This window comes from Gobio gobio, assembly GCF_949357685.1.
Source record: "Gobio gobio genome assembly, chromosome: 17".
In the NCBI taxonomy this organism is placed as follows: Eukaryota; Metazoa; Chordata; class Actinopteri; order Cypriniformes; family Gobionidae; genus Gobio; species Gobio gobio.
This window is the reverse complement of record NC_137110.1, coordinates 8,522,077-8,546,410: the sequence shown is the minus strand read 5'-3', so window position 1 is coordinate 8,546,410 and position 24,334 is coordinate 8,522,077. Positions and strand designations below refer to the sequence as shown.

Below are 24,334 nucleotides of genomic sequence, written 5' to 3'. Positions count from 1 at the left end.
TCACAGTCTCTTGTACATTATTGCTTATGTAACAGTGGAAAATATTTCTGCATCGCCCAAATTCTACAAGTTCGACCACATCTTTAGGTATAACTCCAGGACAGACTAATACACACAAATACTACTGACATTCAACACCTCTTTACTCATTATGGAGCGTCTTTTTTGCCGTAGGGCCAGATTTGGCATATGAAAGACCAGGTGTATGTGTGTGTGTATGTGTGTTTTTTGCTGCACATCTCAAACAGGTGCACTTTGTGTAGTCTGATACAGCACGTCTGGGGTGCGCAATACCCTTTCGTCTGAGACTGTGTGTTTGGGTTGAAGTGGTTGTGTACTTTGAAGTCAGATCTAGTGTTTTGGAAAGCGACAAGTTAAAGCCAGGTACAAAGAAAGAAACCGATGATGTGGGTCAAAACATCTTTAAAGAGCAAACAGAAAAATCAAAGGTGATACAACTTTCACCCTAAACACCGAAATCTAGGTTTGGCAGGTCGACAAGCCCACCTGCAACTATGTTCAATGCAAAACTGTGAACAACATGTGTTAGAAAAGCTTCAGTTTAGTGCAGAGGATCACAATGTGCTTCAGTGTAAACACTACAACAGCATCACCTCCTGGCCATGACACTATGTCTGCACTCATGAATATCAGTGAGATAATGCCAATGTGTGGCCCAGTAACTTCAATATTTGCAATACAAACCATTATAAGGTTGAGTTTTCTAAACATATCTAAACATTTCAAACCTTTGGTACATGTGGGTTGAACTCCACAGCTCTGTGTATGGCCTCCACTGCGTTCATCTCTGCTGTGCTGAGACCTCGTCTAGACGCTGCCTCAGGTGAAAACCTGCATCACAATACACATACAGATTCATTCAGCAAACTATCATCCATAAACTTCACCTTGTTATTCATGTTATGATATGGTTATATGCTATTCATTATTAGACATTAATAGACAATTATTTACATAATTTCCAGCATGCTGAAGACTTACTTATCTGACACCGCTCTGGCTTTCAGTAAGGCTGATGTGTAGCATATAGTAGCTGATTTTGGCAAGCTGATATCTGCAGGGTGAAACATCAGATAGTTAGAGAAACATTGATAGTAGCATCACCACCTGGTCCTGTCTGAAGTGTACAGTAACATGATGATAGTTGAATGAGCTCACCATCATATTTTGCGAGGACTGCTTGTACATCAGCGTAGGCCTGCAGCTCTAATAACGCTTCTAGAAGGTTCTCGTGAATATTTAACATTCCCAGTAAAGGGAATTCTTTCATTAACTGTACAAGGAAACAGGAAACATAATTGAATTGCCACTTACAAAATAAAATAAAACGTCAGACCAGTGATATGTATGGAAGCTTGTTTCTGCCACAAAATAAAACATTTTAAAAGATAATTGCGACTTTTTATCACACAATTGCGAGTTTGCATCATTATATAAAGTCGCAATTGCAAGCTATAAAGTCAGAATTGTGTGATATAAAGTCGCAATTGTGTGTAATAAAGTCAGAATTGCAAGATATAAAGTCAGAATTGCAGAATTCTGACTATTTTTCTCACTAGTAGCAACTTTATACACTATATTGCCAAAAGTATTGGGACACCCCTCCAAATCATTAAATGCAGGTGTTCCAATCACTTCCATGGCCACAGGTGTATCAAAATCAAGCACCTAGGCATGCAGACGCTTCTACAAACATTTGTGAAAGAATGGGTCGCTCTCCGGAGGTCAGTAAACTCAAGCGTGGTACCGTGATAGGTTGTCACCTGTGCAATAAGTCCATTCGTGAAATTTCCTCACTACTAAATATTCTACGGTCAACTGTTAGTGGTATTATAACAAAGTGGAAGCAACTGAGAACAACAGCAACTCAGCCACAAGTGGTAAGCCACGTAAAATCACACAGCGGGGTCAGCGCATGCTGAGGCGCACAAAGTCGACAACTTTCTGCAGAGCTATAGCAATAGCTACAGACCTCCAAACTCCATGTGGCCTTTAAATTAGCTCAAGAACAGTGCGTAGAGACCTTCATGGAATGGGCAGTGGAGACGTGTTTTCTGGGGTGACGAATCACGCTTCTCTGTCTGGCAATCCGATGGACGAATCTGGTTTTGGCAGTTGCTAGGAGAACGGTACTTGCCTGACTGCATTGTGCCAAGTGTAAAGTTTGGTGGGGGGGGGGGTTGTTTTTCAGGGGTTGAGCTTGGCCCCTTAGTTCCAGTGAAAGGAATTCTTAATGCTTCAGCATACCAACACATTTTGGACAATTTCATGCTCCCAAGTTTGTGGGAACAGTTTGGTGATGGCCCCTTCCTGTTCCGACTGCGCACCAGTGCACAAAGCAAGGTCCATAAAGACATGGATGAGCGAGTTTGGTGTGGAGGAACTTGACTGGCCTGCACCTCAACCCAACAGAACACCTTTGGGATGAATTAGAGCGGAGACTGTGAGCCAGGCCTTCTCGTCCAACATCAGTGCCTGACCTCACAGTTGCACTTTAAAAGAATGGTCAAAAAATCCTATAAACACACTCCTAAACCTTGTGGAAAGCCTTCACAGAAGAGTTGAAGCGGTTATAACTGCAAAGGGTGGGCTAACTCCATATTAAACCCTACGGATTAAGAAAGGGATGTCATTAAAGTTCATGTGTATGTAAAGGCAGGCGTCCCAAAACGTTTGGCAATATAGTGGTGTATCACACAATTCTGACTTTATAACACGCAATTGTGAGATAAAAAGTCGCAATTACCTTTTTTATTTTTTATTCTGTGGCGGAAACAAGCGGCCATAGATTTGCGTATGTATACATTTCAAGTAAAGGCTGAGTTCCGATATATTGATAAAAAAGTATCTAAAATTAAGCATAAATTACTCTCTTATGATTACAGAATATATTCTAGAATTACTTTGATGACATCTTACATTGATGACTATAACATCAACATTTTAGGAAATAAAAAAAAAACCTCTATATATTATAGCTATATATAAGCTATATTAGACACAAGAAATACTTTGTTGTAAAGTAAAGTTCCTCTTTCAGTTTATAATTATTAATGGAGCAGAATTGGAAAGGAAATGTTAAGATATGTTCAAAAAAGGTTTAGAAATTTGCTCTGAGGATAGTCATTGTTTATATTATATTCAGTCATGTTGCTGAAATCATTTTGACTCAACCCTCAGGTCAAAAAACAAAACAAAAAGAATGATTGTCTATTATACTACGATAGTCTATCGGGCATTACTTTGCAGTAGGATAATTATTAAAATACACACTTTATACAGCCACAAGACCTGAACATTATATGCGTTATATTGCTTCACTCACATCTCTCATCATCTTTACAGCTTCTTTGATGCGACCCAGTTTTCTAGCACACATGGCCAGTCTGCGTTTGATGTAGACCACAAGATTGGTGTCTTTACCGGCTGTGAATGCAAAAGTCATAAGCAACAGCGTGAGTTACTGTACGCAGAGTGCATATGTGTGACAGTGTAAAAGTGTCATACCACTTTTAAGGGCTTGTTTAAATAGCCGTTCAGCTTCTGTGATAGTTGTGGCTTCCTCCTCGGCCAGGAGCACATATGCTGCAGCACATCTGCAATGAACAGAATCATATGCTGGAGAGTTCGAAACTCTGTTCACATTAGAGATGCAAAAAAACTTTTGACTGCCTGTGAATGAACTGCAACATGAAAGTAAGTACCGGCTTTTCTGTGCCACAGAATTTTAGCACATTAGTATGATTTCCGATGGATCGTGTGACACTGAGTAATGATGCTGAACATTCAGCTTTAACTTCACAGGAATAAATTGCATTTTAGAATATATTCAAATAGAAAACAGTTTTATTATATTGCATGTGAAGGACATTTTTTAATTAATCATAACATAACTTGCAGAATTAACATTTATATGCTTTTGAAAACTAAATACCCCCAACACTGAATATGTGTCTGAATATAAGAAGAGAAAACAAAACTAGACAGCTATCTGAATATTATATATATATATATATATATATATATATATATATATATATATATGAAGAGTTCAGATGCAAAAGTCTCTAAGTGCCATCTGAAATTTTCTTCTAGAATAATCATTTTTATAAAGCTGTATATTTAAGTTAATAATTTCACTTAAATGGCAATGTAAATTACCTATTAATTTTTCATTTAAGTGAAATTACTTCAATGAAATATACAAGCTTTATAAAAATGATCATTATAGAAGAATATTTCAGATGGCACAGTGGCTTTTGCATCTGAACTCTTCATATATATACATATACATATATATACATACATACATACATATACTATATAAGGGCTGTCAAAAGATTAATCGCGATTAATCGCATCCAAAATAAAAGTTTGTGTTTACATAATATATGTGTGTGTACTCTGTTAATTATTATTTATATATAAATACACACACAAGCATGTATATATTTAAGAAAAATATTTTATATATAAAAATTATATTTTTATATTTATATATATTATAGATTATATAAATGTATATACAGTATATACATGCAAATATTTCTTAAATATATACATGCATTTGTGTGTATTTATATTTAAATAATAATTAACAGAGTACACACACATATATTATGTAAACACAAACTTTTATTTTGGATGCGATTAATCGCGATTAATCTTTTGACAGCCAATCAAGGAATCCAATTTTGCTTTTACCTAGTAACAGAGAATTATGCAGAACCAATCATATTAGAGAAAAAAATATGCAATGGATCATGCCACCTTTGTTAGGCACTTTATATTCTATATAAACTGTTGTACTCTTTTTGTCAGGAGGATTTTCTCTGAAACTGGTCTGAGAGTTCATAGGGGGCGAGACGTCATCCGACTCAGAGTGAGGCTCTTAGGCGTCCGGGGTTACCAACATAGTCAGAGTAGCTATTATTCTTAGGAATCTTATGCAGTCAGAATACCAGTATTTCTAGTCTTAGGCATCTGGATGTAGTCAGAGCAGCTATTCTTAGGCGTGAGGGGTTACAGACATGTCAGAGTGGGAGTGACCTAATATTAGAGGTGTCAGGGGTTCTTTGTACGTGGATTACTCAATTATCTGGATTTTACTGTTGACGATTTGACATGATCCAGGATTGTTAGGTTCTTTGAAGCTCATCCTGGAGTTGGATCATACCAACAGGTCTATTTCATGTAGACAGGTTTAGACTGCATTTTTTTAAGTGGAGGTGATACTTAAAGTCTGTCCCAGACACTGCTACTTACTTACAAGAATACCCTATTGAACCAGGGACAATAATAATTTTTAAAAATACAAATTTAAAAATGAATTTGAAAATAATATTATAATGTTGTGTAGTCCATCATAATATACACAGTTTTTCTCACTGAGAGATTTATTCATGAGGGGATAATTACATAATTTTATTGGAGTCTTACACATACGATGTATTAAAGATGCAGTGTGTAATATTTAGAAGGTTCCATTGACAGAAATGCAATATAATATACATAACTATGTTTTCAGTGGTGTATAAAGACCTTCCATAATGAACCATTATGTTTTTATTACCTTAGAATGAGCCATTTCTATCTACATACACCGAGGGTCCCCTAACAGTGAAGTCATCATTTTGCGCCGCCATGTTTCTACAGTAGCCCTAAACGGACAACTTCTCTACTGAGCGCTACTCACTCTCTGCTCTCTCCAACGACAACATTTTTCAGCCCCCGTAGCTTCTCTGTGTGTTTTGAAAAGGAGGGGTGAGCAGTGGGTGATTGCAATTCACAACCTCACCACTAGATGTCGCTAAAATTCACACACTGCACCTTTAATTTGAATGGTGACAGCTATTATGGGAGTGGCTTGATGCAGCGCAGGAGATGCAGATAACTTGCAGATAGGAGATGCTGTCTGCTGTGCCATTAGAAAAATGTTTTGACCCACAAAAAGCTTTAATTAATGTCGTCACGTAACAAATCTGCTTCACAGGTAAAATGAAATTAATTGTTAATTACAATACATTGAAATAAAAATGTAAAGCCTGTACAAATAATAATTGGGAACAATTGTGAATCATGTAGCAAACAGTACACATTTTATTTATCTAACTTTTTTGTCGTTTTGGTCGCTTGGCTGTTTACTTATAAAGGTCCAGAAAATGTATTATGATCTCATTACGTTGCTGTCTTGCCACCAGCCAATCGCTGTATAGCTTTCGAGTATCGGTATATCTGCCCTTTCCTATGAACACAAGAACGCTCAGTAACCTCAAACAACTTAATCCAGATATTTTAATCAAATCCACAAATTCGTTTGAAGAACCAAATTAGCCAGAGATCAGTTATAACGATTAGACAATCTGGCATATGTCAAATCATCTCAGATGTATTAGGCGAGGTATGAAGAACAGACCCCTATTTTAACTCCAGTCATGTGTGTAGGGGAATTTCTACCACAAAGAATAATATTAGTGTTTTAGCTAATTTAGCCTGACAAGCCAGACCCATATCAAGATGTTGGGTCTGGGAACACACCATTGGCAGGGCTCAATCCGAGGGGCGGGATAAACGGTTGTCTTTCAAATTCCCTCTGCACGCAATTGGATAGCGCTACAACCAACCAGAGCAAACGAAGAAGGTGAAGCGGAGCTAGTTGATAGATTAAACTTTTGCCGTATCTGGTCTGCAAAACTCTGAACACATCTTCCTTTCTAAAAGAATGACTTCAGTGCCGTTCTTTGTTCTTTTCTCAAAGAAAAGCTTAACTCCAAGTCTTCCAGAGTCGCGGCAAAAGCCGATTCGAAAGACCGCTGTTAGCCAGCTTCTTTGTTTACAAGTAGCACGCGTAACCACCGCAACTCTGCCGTCATTATGTTAAGCCCGCCCACCGACTCAATACACGATGTGATTGGCCTGACCAGAGTTTGGTTTTTCCAGTTCGCAAGCCAACGGAGAGTTGTTAGACGACCCTGGCTTCAAATTACATTTGCTGCTGCTAGGGTGCGTCTAGATTTCTAGGCTGACCCTAATTAATAATATTTCACAATACTACTGTTTTTTTAATCAAATTAAAAGCAATTTAATGTTTTTGAAATGCATTTAAAACATTAATCTTAATTAATCCAAACTTTTGTCCACCAGTGTACATGGCTTATATTAAAACTCCCTATTGTTCACAATATATACATAAATTAATATATATGTAAATAAATTAAAAATATAATAAAATATAAATTAATATAGGCATCAACATTATAATGCACAGTATGAAAAATGTGTATTTGCTAAAAAATGTGTTATTTGCTAAAGATTACATTTAACTGTTATTAAATTATTATTATGTTTATTAAAGATTCGCTTTAAGTGACAGAGTAATTAAATATCCACTACAACAAAATCAAAGATAAAATATAGCTGCAAGCAGCAATACCGGGGCCAAGCGCAAAGAAGAAGACAAGACATGCCAAAATGGCTGGCAGTGTCAGATCAACTGCAGCAATGAGCAATTAATCACGTTTTAAGATGATTTTAGGCAAAAGGCTGAAAAATGCATTGTAGTTTGAGTGTGTCAAACCAACTGCAACAATGAACAATTATACAGTTTAAGAAGATTAGGCAAAATGGCTGAAATATCATATATAGAGTCACTAATAATATAATTTAATGGTTTATCACTTTTGACCAATAGGTGGCACAGTTACGAAATTGATGTGGTGTGGTCAGAATAAGGGAACAATGACACATGCAAAGTTTGATGCCAATATGTCAAAGCATTGCAGAGATACAGCCTCAAGAGTCATTTTGGCATCATGCCTCAAATTCGTCGCAGCGATATAGGAAAACGGTTTTGCCTATAAACGCAAAATCCATAATATTTTCTTGGCACAGCCTGAAGATGATACGATTAAATTTTGGTGAAAATCGGACAAACGGCCTAGGAGAGTTTGAAGAAGTAGTTTTTTAACAAATAGCAAGATGGAGGACAGGAAGTTTGACCAAGTATGGCAAAATTTATATTTATGTTCTCAGCAGTAGCCAAGGAATGTATTATAACCAGTTTCATTATTATAGACAAATTTATTCAAAAGTTATTAGCCTTTTTGTATATCTTGTTATACATTTTGACCACAAGGTGGCGCTGCCCTGAAACCTTTTGAATACCTTCAGGGCATGGTGCAGAACTCGAACACATAACGAGTTTCATAATTATACTCCAAAGCGTTATTTAAACAAAGGCCTTGAATTAATTTTTTTCATAATCCTGTATTTCATGTTTTTTCTATTATTGTGCCACCAAGAGATATGATACCACCATTTTTTATGTGTCCTCGGAGTGAGCCCATACATATGTGTGTCGATTTTGGTGAAAATATCTCATTTTGTTTTTGAGTTATAGACATTTATATGAAAAAACACATAAAAAATTACTGACACCTGACTTTGATTGGATTTTACTTCCCCTTAATGTCAATATTTTGACATTTGGGTATTAACACTTGGCTATCGACCTATGTTTCAGAACTTCTGACGCTGGTTTCGTCTTGGTCAGACTAGCATTCGAAGATATCCGCTAATGTTTTTTTAGCGCTAAGTTACCATGCTGCGAAATCTGGCAAGTCTGGTATCGTTGGACTTGGCAAGGATTCAGGAGACAAAAAAAAGTTACTCCTATGAAAACAAGTCAACCACAACCAAAGTTATAAGCATTTGGGAGGGGCAATCTCCACTAGGTGGTGCTGTTTTTAAACCTCTCAGGCTACCTCAGGTCATCGTGGTGATGACCCATACTGAGTTTTGTCAACCCTATGTCAACCTAAAATGTATTGCTGAGATCACAAAATATGGCGGAAAATGAATACTTAAACAATAATACTTAAACAATAGGCTTAAACAATAATATTTTATACAGACTAAACATGCTCACACACACAAACACACATTTTGTTGTAGATACAGATATGTGAAATATATGGTGGGAACAAAATGTTTACTGCAAGTTTTTTTCAGGTTTCACATTACTCATCATGTGGCACAATTGTCAATACCAATACTTCAATAGAAAGGAAGTGATGCATTTTACAAAATGTGATTGTAAATGTTATAATAGTGATTTTATAATGTCTAAATATGAATTACAGATCAATATTAGGGAGTAGTATGAGCACAAATTGATGATAATAACTTAGTAGAAGCTGTATCGTTAGATTTTAGCTCAGCATTTTATGTAATGGATCATAAATTATTGCTGGATAAATTGATTGTTTAATATGTGACAATGACTACGTTTACATGGACAACAATACTCCGATATTAATCTGATTAAGACCATACTCTGATTAAGAATCTACCATGTAAACAGTGATTTCTAATTACCTTAATCTGGTTAAAGCCATACTTGAATTAAAGGTCCCATGGCATGGCATTTTTCTATTATTTTATAGTGTTTCCTGAGGTGTACTTATATTGTTAGTATGATTTTTACATCATAAAATGTCAAAATTTAGAAATAAAAGGCATTTTTTCTATACTGCTGTTTGCCCTGTGGCTGAATGCCCTGCTTCAAGAGGCGTGTCTGCTGTGAGACTTCAGTAAAAACGCCCACTGTTGTGATTGGCTGACATCTTTGCATTTTAAATGAGCGGAGGGGGCGTGGTTTAACGAGGCACGAGCAGGCACGAGTCTGCCAGAGACGGATGGACCTGTGTTCACTTCTCATCAGTTCTCTCAGCATGTCTCAGTTCAGGGTGAACTGTTGTAGTTACTAGCATATACTTCAGGTTATTCGTTTATTTCTAGTCGGAGGGACTGTCACTCATGTGGATCAGCGCTGACTCGAGACGCGAACCGTTTAGAACGATTCAGTCCGATTTGGTGAACTGGTTCGGTTCACTAAAAAGAACCGATTCAAAAGAATGATTCGTTCGCGAACCGGACATCACGGAGACGGAGCGATTGCTAACAAAGTTATTTATAGTAACTACTGAGTTATGAGAGCGCTGTCTGTCAGCGCGAGTTTATTGTGTTTGTATCTGAGAGTTCTGAATAAACACGAGTCCCAGTCACGCCGAGTCCGTCTTCATCATTATTCTACCAACTTTGTAACATGCAATGTACCATTACAGCGAGATGAACGAGTTAGTAAGTGTTGAGTATAGCATTATTTCTAGATATGTTCCAATCATATGAAAAGCGTCAGTGATGCGCATTGAGTAACTTACACAGCGCAAACAAAGACACAACAGCAGTAATCGAATGTAATCCAGTTTATTGTGGGGAAAGCTGGCTAGCCCGGATACCCTCACGCTTGCCCCCTTCTGCTTAATCTCACGCCGCGTTTGGTGCCTCCGCTGTGGGCCAGATGCAGTACTGGGGGTCGGGGATGTTGAAGGCCGAGCTTCGGCGTGTGTGAGGTTTATCTCTACAGATGTGACTCTGCTGGTGTTGAGCAGAAAAGACTGTATGCACATTTAAGAACAGATAGACGCGACGAGGACATACAAAAACACTGACTCACAAGATAGAAAACACCTTTCTGTCGGGAGAGAAGCCGCAGTGTGTGCACGAATAATAAATAATTAGCTACACATAAGAAATTAATGATCACAGATCAGAAGGAACTGAAGGAAGACTTCTGTTTTCATTTGTACATCCAAACACTGAGAAACTGCCAGCGTTCACTCGTTCACAACCCATGATCTCTCAAGCGTTTGCATGGGTGTGCCAGATTCTCTGGGCGGAGGAAAGGGAGGTAACCGTTCCTGCTTGGACGTCAAACCAGGAGACTTCAGGATTGGCTCGTCTGGCCTGTCATTTTCTCAAAGGCAGAGAAAGACAGCCAGAACTCGGTTTTACACCGATCAATATTTCTATACACTTGGGGACAATATTCAGGCTAGGGGAACTCATATTAATGTTGAAATACCTCATAAAATGAAAATTTCATGCCATGGGACCTTTAAACAAAAATCGAATTAAGACATGTGGAGTATGCCTATTTTAGTCGCATTATCGAAGTGCATTGTAGACATGTATACACCTTAATCTAACTATTAACGTCATCGTGTAGGAGTTTGCGCCGCATTTTGTGACAGGACACACACACACCAGGCAAGTGCAGAGCGGAGGAGGGCTTTGGAGCGCGAGCCCCTGTCCTTTTTAAAAATGTATCAAAAGTGCCCCTCTCAACAATCATCAATAATATTGTGACAAATAAAACAGAATTTGAATTATAATTAATATAACAGCGCGTACAAAACAGTAACAAGGCACTCAAATGTCCCTTTTATCTTTTACGTATCTGTCAGTTTGAAATGTCGTTGCCATGACGTGTTGCTATGGTTGGTGCGTGTCTTGCTTGACTGCTCATTCTGACACTGCCTCCTCCATATTTTTTTCTTTGTGTTGTAATATGTAAAAGTACATTGTAAAAGTAAAATACAATAAGTTTGTATCTGTAATCTCAGATTCATAATTGTCTGCTTACAACAGCGGTCGAGAACCTCTAGGCTCGCGAGCCATATGGCCATTCAGTGAACGCCTGTGGCTCGACGGCAGAAAAAAACAATCCAAACAATCACGATTTTGAAACCTCAATTTTCATCATTAATCAAAGCTATTAATCGAAATGTAGGCTGTCAAGAAATAGGCAAGATGGGCAGTGTCTCTTCAAAAAAACCTGAAAGACACAACATATAATATTACAAAAATAAAACAACGTAGCCTATATATATATATATATATATATATATATATATATATATATATATATATATATATATATATATATATATATATATATATATATATATATATATATATATATATATATATATATATATATATATATATATATATATATATATATATATATATATATATATATATATATATATATATATATATATATATATATATTACATTAAAAAGTATAAAAATCACTCATTTTTATAAAGGAACACTGTCCGACAGCGACACCCGCAGGTAGCCTAAAGTTACAGCGGTTTGCCTGAGCCTAATGATTTTAACAGACCCATGAAAGTCGCACTATGATTGGCCGTCGGGTGGCATGGAGACGTAATGACGTGCCATTAATCGAGCTATGTTCTATATGTAAAACGGGAACATGAACGGAATATTCTAAAATCAACTCATGTAAACACCTTAATCAGATTATTGTCTTATTCAGATTAAGGGCAATAATTAGATTACTGCTGTCCATGTAAACATAGTCACTGTTTATGTTATTATGGAAGTTATTCAGATTTTAAAGAGCAATGTGGTGTTCCTCAAGGAAGTTGTTTAGGACTATTATTATCATCATCATTATTTTATCAATAATCTTCCTCCTGTTTTAAACTGTGCGCAGACAGTCATGTATTTTGTTTTGAAAACCACTGCACAGCAATGGACTATAATATCTGGAGGAATGAAAATATGGAATGATTTACTATCAGATATTATAAAATGAGTTTTACAAGGAAGGAACATTTAATGGAATTTGTTAATGGGATTTGTATTTTTCATTTTATTGTTGTTGATTTAATTAGGGCCCGAGCACCGATGGTGGTCTACATGCCAATATTTAGTCAGTTATAGTGCCACCTGTGGGCAACAGTAAACTGTGATTAACTCCTCATTAAGATTGAACCAGAATCATATTTGGTCAGTGTAATCTTAAGCCTTAGTGATGTAAAATTTCAAAGATCTTGAGTTTCGTTGAACTGAGTTTTGAGTTTGAGTTTTGTCTGTGGCATCCTGACAAAGTCTGATGTTTCCGCAAAATTTTAGTTAGTCATAGTGCCACCAGCTGGTCAAGTCAAGTCACCTTTATTTAAATAGCGCTTTCAACAAGTCCAATTGTTTCAAAGTAGCTTCACAGTGTTAACTATCTAACTATCTAACTATCCAGCTAATTTCAATTTTCATATAGTGTCAATGCGGGCAGAACGGTAATATAGTTGAAATTTAGGTGTCCCCAACTGAGCAAGCCAAAGGCAACGGTGGCAAGGAACCAAAATTCCTTTCAAGGCCAGAATGGAGAAAAAGAAACCTTGGGAGAAACCAGTTTGGGTGCCAGTTGTCCTCTGGCCGACGAACAAACAGTGTATGATTATAATTCTGGCAACATTACAGTTCAGAAGTCATATTAGATAAATAGATATTCGTAAGATTATTCGATAGATTGGAGTCGTCGTGCTGGAGACGGGTTTAATGAGGGTGTCATTTAGATGCAGCATTTACAGGGCAGAGTTTAGTTGACAGGCTCTCTTCAGACATATCAGGGATGCATTGGTCATGTCCATGTGCAGGTCGACCATCTGATCTGAACACAGTCCGGTAGCAGGAAGTGTGGCAAATACAAATGATTGATGTAGTCCTCCTACTTTTATATACTTAAATGCATATTGGCCACCGTGCTCTGTGTTCCTAAAGCCCCAAGGTCACCTGGCATAGGTGCAAGATCCCTTTCATTGCTCTTGCAGCTTTAATGTAGTTTTGTATTTTTTACTTTTTGGGACCTCATGAAGAGTAGTCACTGCCTAGGTACTGGCTAATGGGGATCCAAGTAAACAAATAAACTTAGATCATAGATGGGAAAGAGCATTCACGGCAAAACAGGCAATTTAACTAAGGAAAAATATGTTTTTTTTGACAGTTATAACACATCTCTGCTTTTTTTTAGGTGTCCTCAAAGTGTGCCCAAAAATATATGTGTAAAATTTGTTGTAAATATCTCGTTTTATTTTAAAGTTATAGCCACTTATATTTAGAGAGAATTGGCTGCATTGATTGGATTTTTTTTTTTTGCCACTTCCTTCCAAAATGTTGGCTTTTGGTCATTATTGTTTAGCTATTGACCTATGTTATGTGTCTTGAAGACATTCGCAAAGGTTTTTTAGGTGCTAAAATACACCTTTTCACATACCATAAGATGAAACCTGGCATGTTTGGTATCACTGGAATTCAGCAATGATTCAGGAGTCTAAGGAGGTGAATGCTCATTCAGGGCATTGTGCCAATGACGTATACAGAGTTTTTTGAGATATGCCAGTGTCCTCATAGACTATCATGGCAACCTGGATGAAGACAATGAATGCCCATTGTCATCTGACTAATGTTTGGGTGCCCATATTGCCATTTTCACGTGTTTTTCCCCTGTTATAGCGCCAACAAGTGGTTAATAGTTGCGATTTTTTTCATGTGATCTCAGACTGAGCTCACATACATGTGACCTGAATTTGGTGAAAATATCTCATTCCGTTCACAAGTTATAGCCATTTTAGTAAAAGAGGTCCCGGTTACATCAAACATTTTGGCTCCCCTTAGCGACCATGAATCAAAATGTGTTTTTTTTTTAATAATTATTGATAATCACTCTCCAGAGAACATTTCTGCAGTGATTTGGTTCTGATCAAGCAAAGAACCTGTGAGTAATTTGCAAAAGTAGGTTTTACAAAAAACCTAAAATATCTCGAAATTGCCGCCTGAAGGGCGAGCAAATCCGAGGCATGCATTTTGTCCGCCTTGAGCCAAGGATTCCAGCGATATAAGGCACTCGAGGCTACGCCTTACAGTTGAGGAGTTATGAGCCGTTTCGTACTTTTGATCGCCGTTTGGTACTTTTGATCGCTGTAGCGCCCCCGTCAGGCCGATCGGGGCGTGCTTCGGTGACGTCAGTAGTCGTTGTGAGTACTACCATCCCTGCAAGTTTCAAGTCTCTACGACTTACGGTTTGGTCTGCCCGATCAGTTTTAGCTGGAGAATGATGCATCATGGGAAAATGAACAGTTACAATAGGGTTTCAGCCTGACACCTGACTTTGATTGGATTTTACTACCCCTTACTATCAATATTTTGACATTTGGGCCCGCGATCGTGCCTAACGACCTATGTTTCCGAACTTCTGACGCTGGTTTCGTCTCGATCGGACTAGCGGTTTCGAAGATATCGGCAAAAAAGTTTTAAGCGCTAAATTACAACGGTGCACAAACCATACGGCGAAACCTGGCAAGTGTGGTATTGTTGGACTCGGCAACGATTCAGGAGTCTAATGAGATGAGTCTCGTGAAAATAAGTCAACCACACCCAAAGTTCTGAGCCTTTTTTTAAAAAAATCTCCACTAGGCGGCGCTGTTTCGAAACTTGTCAGGCTACTTTGGGGTATCGTGGTGATGACCCATACCGAGTTTTGCAACAATCCGTTCATGCGCTGATAAAATACAGCATTTTAGCACATAATTCAAGATGGGCGACAGCCAAAATGGCCGATATGGTAAAATTGGATATCCTTCGACTCGGCATGACGTCCCGAATCTAACGAGGCCCCTTTTATGATATTTGGACAAACGGTTCAGCAAAGAAAAGCTAAAATAGCCATTTTTCGTATCTCCAGACCAGTAGGTGGCACAGCGCCGAAACGCTGCATGTAGCCTCAAGTCATGCTTATGATGACATGTACCAAGTTTGGTTTGAACACAATAAAGCGTTGCGGAGATATTGCCTTAAGTGTGTTTTTGCAAACGTTATGTAAAATTTGTTCGCGCGTTTATCGAAAACGATTAGACGAATCAACTTGATTTGCAAGATTTTTTGTCAATATTGTCTGAAGATGATCTGGTTCAATTTTCGTGCAAATCGGATGAACCGTCTAGGACGAGTTCGCAAAAGTAGGTTTTTCGGTTAATTGAAAATGGCGGGGAAATGTCCAAGACGGAAAATGACGTCATAGGGTGCAACCGAATTGGCACGAGCTCAGAAATTAGAGGAAAAAAGAATTTAGTTTCTAGCCCTTACGGTTCAAAAGTTATTAGCATAAACATGAGTACACATTTGGACAGGTGGTGGCGCTAGAGGGATTGAGATAGAGACACCAAAATTGCCATGGTGACATACCAGACCATCCTCTATTAGTGTGCCAAATTTCACAACTTTTTACCATACGGTTCTATGGGCTGCCATAGACTCCCATGGCGGAAGAAAAAAAGACGGGAACGGTTTCAATAGGTGCCTTCGCACCTTTGGTGCTTGGCCCCTAATAAGCAAAATGGTACCAACATATTGTGCACCTCTAGTTCATGTATTTTTTATTGCTCTTTATTAGGTATACCATTCCAGCTCTAAAATCTGCCTGGATGAGTAATGGCTGAAGATATTAAATTGAATATAATCACAAGGATGCATTCAACTCACTCGCGGTTCATTTCAATTGCCTGGTAAGCTGCTCGAATGCGTGCCTGCGGGTTCCTCTCCCTCCAGGCCTTCTGCATTACTGCGGAACAAACAACAGAGATAACAGACATGATTAAACGTCAGTTCTGATTAAATCTCGGTGTTGTTTTTTTAAGTAGAAGAGCATGAGACAAACCAGAGTCTTCGGGTCGAAGCTGCTGAGTGTCGCCCAAGAAGAAGGTCTGATGATCTTGCGCTGATAAATTCATGTCATAATATGTCAACGGCTCTTTACCCGTCACCCAAGTGTACCTGGAATGAATGAATATGATCATGTTTTGAAAGCTCATATATTGAGGCAATTAACTGATAGCATTTAAGGAATGTACCTGCTGTACTCTGCGCCTCTGAATAGGTTCAGTGGGTTCCTCCACACTTTACATTCTGAAAGAAAAATAACATAATAGCTCAAACATCATGATTACATTTACTTTGTAATGTTTAGAAAGATAACCAGTAGCCAGTAACTTTTAAAAACCTGCAACGTTGCTTCTCTGCTCTGTATCGCCGTTCACTGAAGAGAAGAGTCCGGCCGAGCTGCTGTTCTCCACTCCTCCCAGTAGAGGGCGCAAGTGACTGACAGACACCTGCTCGATGAACGAAGTGCCGTACTTTCTGAAGTACCACCACTCGAATATCTGAAGGACGAACGAGGGAGTGTGTTTTCACAAAGTTTATTTAGCATAATTATTTTACAACCAATAAGAAAAACTCACCAATATAAGGCCCGAGATGAGCGAAGAGGTTCCCGTGAGCGCAACATAGAATTTAGGTGTAAGCGTGTTTAAAAACACAGATGCTGTGGATGAATAACACATGAGATTATGAGACACAGAAATTACGACTGTTTTATGTACCATCTCAAATCAAAATGTATAATATTTTTTGTTATATATGTACCAACACAACTTACACAAACAAGCAAACAAATTTGAAACTTTCAAAACTTTTTTTTTTTTAAATGTAGATAAATTATTTTACAACCCATATTTTGCATTAAAATGATGTTTATAAAATGATTAAATGTGATGCAATCTGGGAAAACCCATTGGATGTCGCGCTGGTATGTTTTTCAGGAAATGAAGGGCGTTTTCACACCTGAAAGTCCGCACCAAGGTCCGAACCAAAGTTCATGTTTTGATACATTTTATACATTCGGTTAGTTTTGGTTTGGTTTCACATTGCAATTATGTGAGCGGACTAAAGAACTTTACATGACACACTTGCGTCCACTCGTCATCATCTATGTGGGCGGCATCTGGACATTGATTGGTTTGTAAACGGACGTGACGTCAGCGTCTTTGACAAGAATGAATGAACGGACGCATATCGTTGCCACTATTGAACAGTGCGCATTGCTTGACTATTTTTTATTCGTTACGTTTAAAAGTGGACATTTCAAGCTTTATATACACATATTTATCATGTTTGTGAGACAAGTAGCTACTGAGTTTCGGTTTATTTGAGACGCTCCAGTTCATGTGCAAAGCATGTGATCGCTCCCGCGATTATTGTCTGCTATAGACTATTTGCTTCTTATTTATTAAATCCAGGCAATTATCTGATTAAACGTTGATTAAAATTAAGATACAATTTATACAAAACGAAATTCACATTAAAGAAAGGCTTTCTAAGCAAAATCATACAAAATTTAGTTCAAAATAATTTCTGACCTTCTGTCTTCTGACATATTGCGCATCTTTTCACTTTTCATAATCAATGTAGCCTAGATTGCATTTAAAAATAACATTATAATATTTAAACATAAACAGGAACTTCCTGTAATGGTCTGAAAGTCCGAACCATACAGAAAATGTTTTCACACTAGAAACGAACCAAGCCTTTGTTGAGTTTGATCCGGACCGAGACTACCTCTTTTCGTCTGACCAAATTTCGTCTGTTTGGTCCAGACCATTGTTACGGGGGAGGTTTCACACCTGTCATTTTGATTCGGACAAAACTGAAAAGTCCGAAAATCCAGACCAAACAAGGTAGGTGTGAAAACGCCTTTAAAATAAAAAAAACGTATTTAGTAATTTTTTGTCAAAATTGGGTTTTCATGACTTCTTTCACTTCTACAATAATCTGCCAAGTGTCTTTAAAGTGCCCCTATTATGCTATCTTAAAGTTTCCTAATTTAGTTTTAGAGGTGTCCTACAACAGGTTTACATGCATCAAAGGTCAAAAAAAGGTCAAAGGTTTCCTTTTCTCATAATATACATTGCACATCACCACAGCGCTCAATGATTCTCAAACGACTCGATAGATGAATCACTCTCTCTAAATCCGTCCTTTCCACGAGTCTACTCTGCTCTGATTGGTCAGATGGCCTAGTCTGTTGTGATTGGTCTACTGCGTAGAATACGTATTTCGTAAACAAACACTCATTACCATAACTGAACTCCAGCTCCGTGAGGCTTCCTAAAGCTCAGCAATTGTACAAACTGTAAAAAGAGTAACAATGACGACGATGATGAAACATCGGAAGAACAAGTTATTCAACCCAAACCTTGAGCAGGGGCCTCATTTATAAACGTTGCATACGCACAAAAGAAGGCGTACGCAACTCTCTACGCAATAATTGGTATTTATAAAAAGCAAACTTGACGGGAAAATGTGCGGTCCTTCACGCAAGCTCTGACCCAGGCGTAAGCACACAAACGGGTGAAATGAGAAATGGCGACACCGTCGGCAGATGGCAGAAACACGTGAAAGTGTGTGAAACTGTAGACCGTTGTGTAAAAGAAATGGCAATACTGCCTTTCATAAATAACTTGACGACTTCACAAAGCAAGTATTACAATTAACAGCCTACACGAACACCCGTTTGATCGATCTGCAGTGTAAAACAAACAAAATCAAACGAAAATTACAACAGAAATGCAAAAAAAAAAAAAAAAAAAAGTGAAATATGTTCTGCAACAATATTGGCATGTTATGCAGTTCATCCTCATAAATAATATAGTAAACAGAACGAAATAATGTACAAAACTGATATTCTCGTCAATGTGTCCGTCTGGTGGAGCAGATAGCTATAGATGCAATTAGATGGACAGATAGATAGATTAGGAGATATATAGATAAATAGATAGATAGATGTATTAATTGTCCGCTGGGGAAAGTTGTTTTCATAGTAAAAATGTCTTCATCAGCTACGGAATCATGGTATTCATGCAAATGCCTTTAGTTTGTTTTATTTTTGATAAAATAACATATGACGTATGTCTCAACCATTCAGAAAGCTGCAAGAAATTACATTTGCACTGAACTATTTCCCATTTCCACGTAGATAATAGGGATAGGGATTAATAGGAATTCCCCAATAATTGCCGGCAGTCTCTCATCAAGAGGGGTCAGCTCCGGTGTCCCGTCTCCCCCACCCGTGGCAGACACACTCTGGCGATGGAGCGCTAGACGCTTTTTTTGCCTCGACTTTGATGTCCGACCATTTCTTTTTTATTTCGGCCATGGTCCGAGGTTGTGAGGCTACAGCATTTAGGCGTCTGCAACCTTTTGACACTCAAGTGCCTTTTGACATTAGTAATGCCCACACTGTGTCACTCCAAAAAATATTTTCCTTTTCCACCTCGCCAACGATAATTTCTACTTCACATTGAGTGAAGTTACGTTTTTTTGATTTCCTCTCTGTATTTGCCATGATTTCGCAATCGATTAATATTAACTTGTGGGCGTTTCACAGACTATTTATGGGCAACTATGGGCGTGACATGAAGCCGCAAAAGTTGCGCTACATTTAGAATTGATTGTGATCTATTAAGGGAAAACTGCGTAGGATGTGCGTGCGCACGGTTTCATAAATCCGAATATTTCTGTGCGTACGCACGTCCTATGTTTCATCCGTACGCCACTTCTGACGCAAATCCTAAGCAAAGTTTTATAAATGAGGCCCCTGGTCAGCAGGACATTTCTCAGGGATACGCTACCCAGTTTGAGGTACATTATGAGATGTTGCAACTGTAATTCCTCACCATCAGCATTAACAAGTGTACGTCCATCAGCAAACCCATGCGTGTATTTCTAATTTATTGCAGTGCACGTGTGAACTGTATCAATAACAGCGCATACGTTACCCCAGCACTAACGTGAATGACTGATGTAACATTAAAGTTTGCAAAACAAATCTTGCTCCATCCTTAATCTTTACTCAAAGTAGTAAGAACGACAATCTGCATTAATAGACACAGTTTTAGGTAATAGTGGCGCACAGCTGATGAGCAGAAGTGTTTCAGTAAGACAGTAATAACGTGAGTTAGCCGGTTAGCCGGAAACTTACACAATATAAAACACAATAAACACTTTGTAGAGCACAGCGTCTTCTCGACAGGATGCGATCCAGTATCCGCTGCAGTGTTTGAGAGGGTTCAAGTTTTCCCTGGTGTCTGCGGCCGCAGTAATATGACGGGCAATATCCTAATGTTTCGTCATGACGTCACAACGAAACGGCTTAGGACCGACAATTTTGTTTAATTGACTCTGAGTCGACTCTTACTTTGGAGAGACAATAACTTTATTTGCGCTGCACTTTCAGATTAAAAACTTTGCAGGATGTTGTCATTCACTTAGAACTATGTTACACACTACATGAAAGGTAATTTTCAAAAATCCATAAAACAAGACTAACCTTAGGTCTATATTCCAAAGCAGTCTTGAATTACGGTACAACCATTTAAGTTTGGATAGTGCATTATGCAGAAAAAATGGGGGTGACATTTATTTATTCCATTCCTGAAAATCAAAGCGATAAGCCGACTTCAGATAACCATAACTTTTGTAGCGGTCAAGCTATGATTTGGAAAAAGGGCTTGAAACCAATTTTCATATGGAATCAAAATCTGTAACAGGTAATTTTAACATTGATGGGTTTTCGTAGATCACATCACAAATGTTAAATTAATATTAAATTAATAAATAAACTCAAACATCACATGCACACGGTACTTATAAAATATGTTTATGTTCGTGCTGTCAAATCGATTAATCGCATCCAACATAAAAGTTTGTAATATAGGGCTCAAGGGGACAAGTGGCTTTTCACCAAAATAAACACTAAATGAAATAAAATCAGTGGTGATCGATAGTGGATAATAATATATAATGTATAATGTATTGTGGTAACAAGGTTGCTATGGAAACAAATGAGCGCAGCACACAAAAAACTGAGATAATAATTCAAAATGTGTAGTTTATATTTATAACATATGATACAGTTTAGCAACACCACAGGACCCAAGAGTGCGATCTTCCTGAATACCATAATTATTGAAAAGTTCAATAAACAAGTAGTTAAAATCAAGTCGTTTTTAGATGCAATATTGATTGTTTTTGTTCTATTTCAGCAGTGAAAATAGTTCCAAACAAAGATCAGAGCTCACAGCAATATTTCATTACAGAATGATTCAGCGTTTTAAACGAATTGGTTGAGTCAACGATTCAATGACGCATTCATAAAGAAATGCTGCTGAATTCGGAACCGCATACTACTGTACTACTACTCTAACTACTTTTCTACCAAATCTTTCCATGGCAGAAATAATAAGAGTAGTATGCGGTTCTGAATTCATCATGCCTCATTCTTTGAATCAGTCATTTGAATGAAAGACGGCCACTTGCCGCCACTTACCGGCAGTTTAGTTTCATGTATAATTTTTTTATTTAAGAATTTAACATTAAAGATAAAGCATACATTTAATAAGAAAAAAAATACCCTTCATAAAGGTAAAAAAATGCCCTTGGGCTAAATATCACAAATATTCAGATTTAAATATGTCAAACCAGATAGTAAACTGATGAGACTATTGCTTATATATACACATATATAAATATACACACATACACACTGTATATACACACTTTTATGTTAGATGCGATTAATCACGATTAATCGATTTGGCAGCTTTAGTATATGTAGGCTAGGGCTGTGCGATATTGAAGAAAAATGCGATATCCTTGTTAAATAATGCGATATTCGATATGCGATACGATATTGCTTTAAGTGTGTAAAATCTATTTCTTTCCCCAACTGATATCTTTCACTTAAAGCATAACCGACTGTGTTTACATGAATACTCATCAATACAGCCATTTTGACATAACTGTGTGTGTGTATTTGACAGTTCGAGTGTGTTACAAGACAAGAAAAAAAGAACGGCTTGTGCACACGTTTCGGTGTGTGTGTCAGACAGCATGAGACTGCAATGAGTTGTTTTTTGCAAGTTGTTGCGTTTAATAACTCTTTTTGACGTCAAGCAAATCACATAAGTAACAGTCGTGTGCTCAGTCTATTCTCTGCTATATGCGTCAACCTAAAACATACACTTTTCACAATGTTGAAGTAGCCTATTAAAATCATTCAGATATTGCGTGCCCTTACGATATGCATATTGCGATATGTACATTTGCGATATTTCGATAATTTTGATGCATTGCGCAGTCCTAATGTAGGCCTAGATATTAATAGCCAAACCTTAAAAAAATTCTAAATAAAGCATTATGTGGGCACTTGATTTAAACCTTTAGCTGTCATTTAAAACATGTCACTTAGATATTGGAGTGAAGTTTCATTTGTGTAAGACTGGCATTAATGTACAAAACCTTATATTTTCCAGTACATGAAGTCAACCATTGTTTATAAATTCTATGATCTTGCATGAAAAGTATTAAAGTCACAGAAAACAGAAATATTTTTTGTAAATATATATATTATTTTTTTCTATTATACATCTACTAACACAACTCATAATACATGGTCACAAATGATTTGGGTATTTGCGTACAATTTTTTAAAAACGTCTTTAGCAAAATAATAATAATGATTAAACCAAACTCATATCTTGCATAAAAATATTTCCATTCGGTTTATTGTGTCATGGCACGTAGTGTTGACAAATTTCTTCTCTGAATATTGCTATTAATCAAAAATCATCAAGTACAAGTACAGTGTTAAGTACACATTCATTAACAACATGTATTCTTATTTCTGTGCCATAGTTATTATATTGATTAATAATAGATAGTTAGCTAATCTGTGTGCTTTGTATATGTGCATTTCTGAAATGCATAACATGTACAAATCAATTTAAATTGTAATGTAGATGCATTTTCTGTGAAGCTGCTTTGAAACGATCTGTATCGTGAAAAGCGCTATACAAATAAATTTGAATTGAATTGAATTTGAATTGTACTGTGCAAAAATGATGTGTACATATTATATTTATATACATATATATGAATACTCTTAACAAAATGTCAAAATTATGACAGCATTTTATTTAAGCCTTTAGCATTTGAGACTGAGATGGAGTAAAGCTTTGTGTCAGACTGACATTAACGTACAAAACATTTTCAAGACTTGCATTTGACAGCTTCTTTTAACTTAAGTTGTTAACACAATATTCAAATAGTGACTTAAATTCATGTCTGTTTGTCTCACAATGCAACAGTATGACTTCAAATGGCTTGTAAAATAGTGCACGAGTCATATGGACGACTGTTATGATACTTAATGGTAATTTTGAGTCGTTTTGTACGCTTGACATCTCCAGTCACCATTCATTGACATTGCATGGAAAACACCGACTTGAAAATTTCAGCTTTTGCATTGCACAGAAAAAGAAAGTCGTATGGGTTTGCATGGGGATGAGAGAAATGATGGTAGGACGTTCATATTTGTGTGAACTTCTCCTTCAATGGACAGAAATCTACCCTGTGTTGAGCTGTAAACATGCACACAGCTGATCATAAACACACACCTGCGTTGACGGTCTCCTGTAGCTTCAGAGGACTCCTCAGCACGTAAACCATCGTTAAGACCATGGCGAACCAAAGCGCACATATGTACGTCCACGACCAGCACAGCCACGATTTTAATTTCTCCGTGAAACCGGGTGATTGAGGATTACTGCCACTGCTGTCCGCCATCTTTCACCGACGAGCCGTAAACATTAGAATTGTGGGATACTGGAGGAGAGCGTGCTGTACTGAAGCTCTCCACCAGAGGGAGCAGCTCCTGTTTATTTATACACACGAGTTCTGATAAGATGGGTATAGCTTACTACTTTTTTTT

General features: G+C 37.4%; 1 protein-coding gene across 2 annotated transcripts in view; it reads right to left on the bottom strand.

Annotated features, from left to right (window-relative positions):
* The window catches only part of st7l (suppression of tumorigenicity 7 like), a 35,607-nt gene extending 11,309 nt beyond the window's left edge, over positions 1–24,298 (bottom strand). The window contains exons 1-11 of one of the 2 annotated variants that reach the window (XM_079840257.1): positions 24,021–24,298; positions 16,968–17,050; positions 16,730–16,889; positions 16,581–16,635; positions 16,388–16,503; positions 16,213–16,291; positions 3,529–3,617; positions 3,347–3,447; positions 1,180–1,294; positions 1,003–1,075; positions 750–852 (exon numbers count right to left, since the gene is read on the bottom strand). In XM_079840257.1, coding sequence (XP_079696383.1) covers positions 750–852; positions 1,003–1,075; positions 1,180–1,294; positions 3,347–3,447; positions 3,529–3,617; positions 16,213–16,291; positions 16,388–16,503; positions 16,581–16,635; positions 16,730–16,889; positions 16,968–17,050; positions 24,021–24,189 — 1,143 coding nt within the window. In that variant the 5' untranslated portion in view covers positions 24,190–24,298. Of the gene's footprint in view, positions 1–749; positions 853–1,002; positions 1,076–1,179; positions 1,295–3,346; positions 3,448–3,528; positions 3,705–16,212; positions 16,292–16,387; positions 16,504–16,580; positions 16,636–16,729; positions 16,890–16,967; positions 17,051–24,020 lie in introns of both variants that reach the window. The other variant, XM_079840258.1, reaches the window with a different exon arrangement.
* Positions 24,299–24,334: the final 36 nt, after the last annotated feature.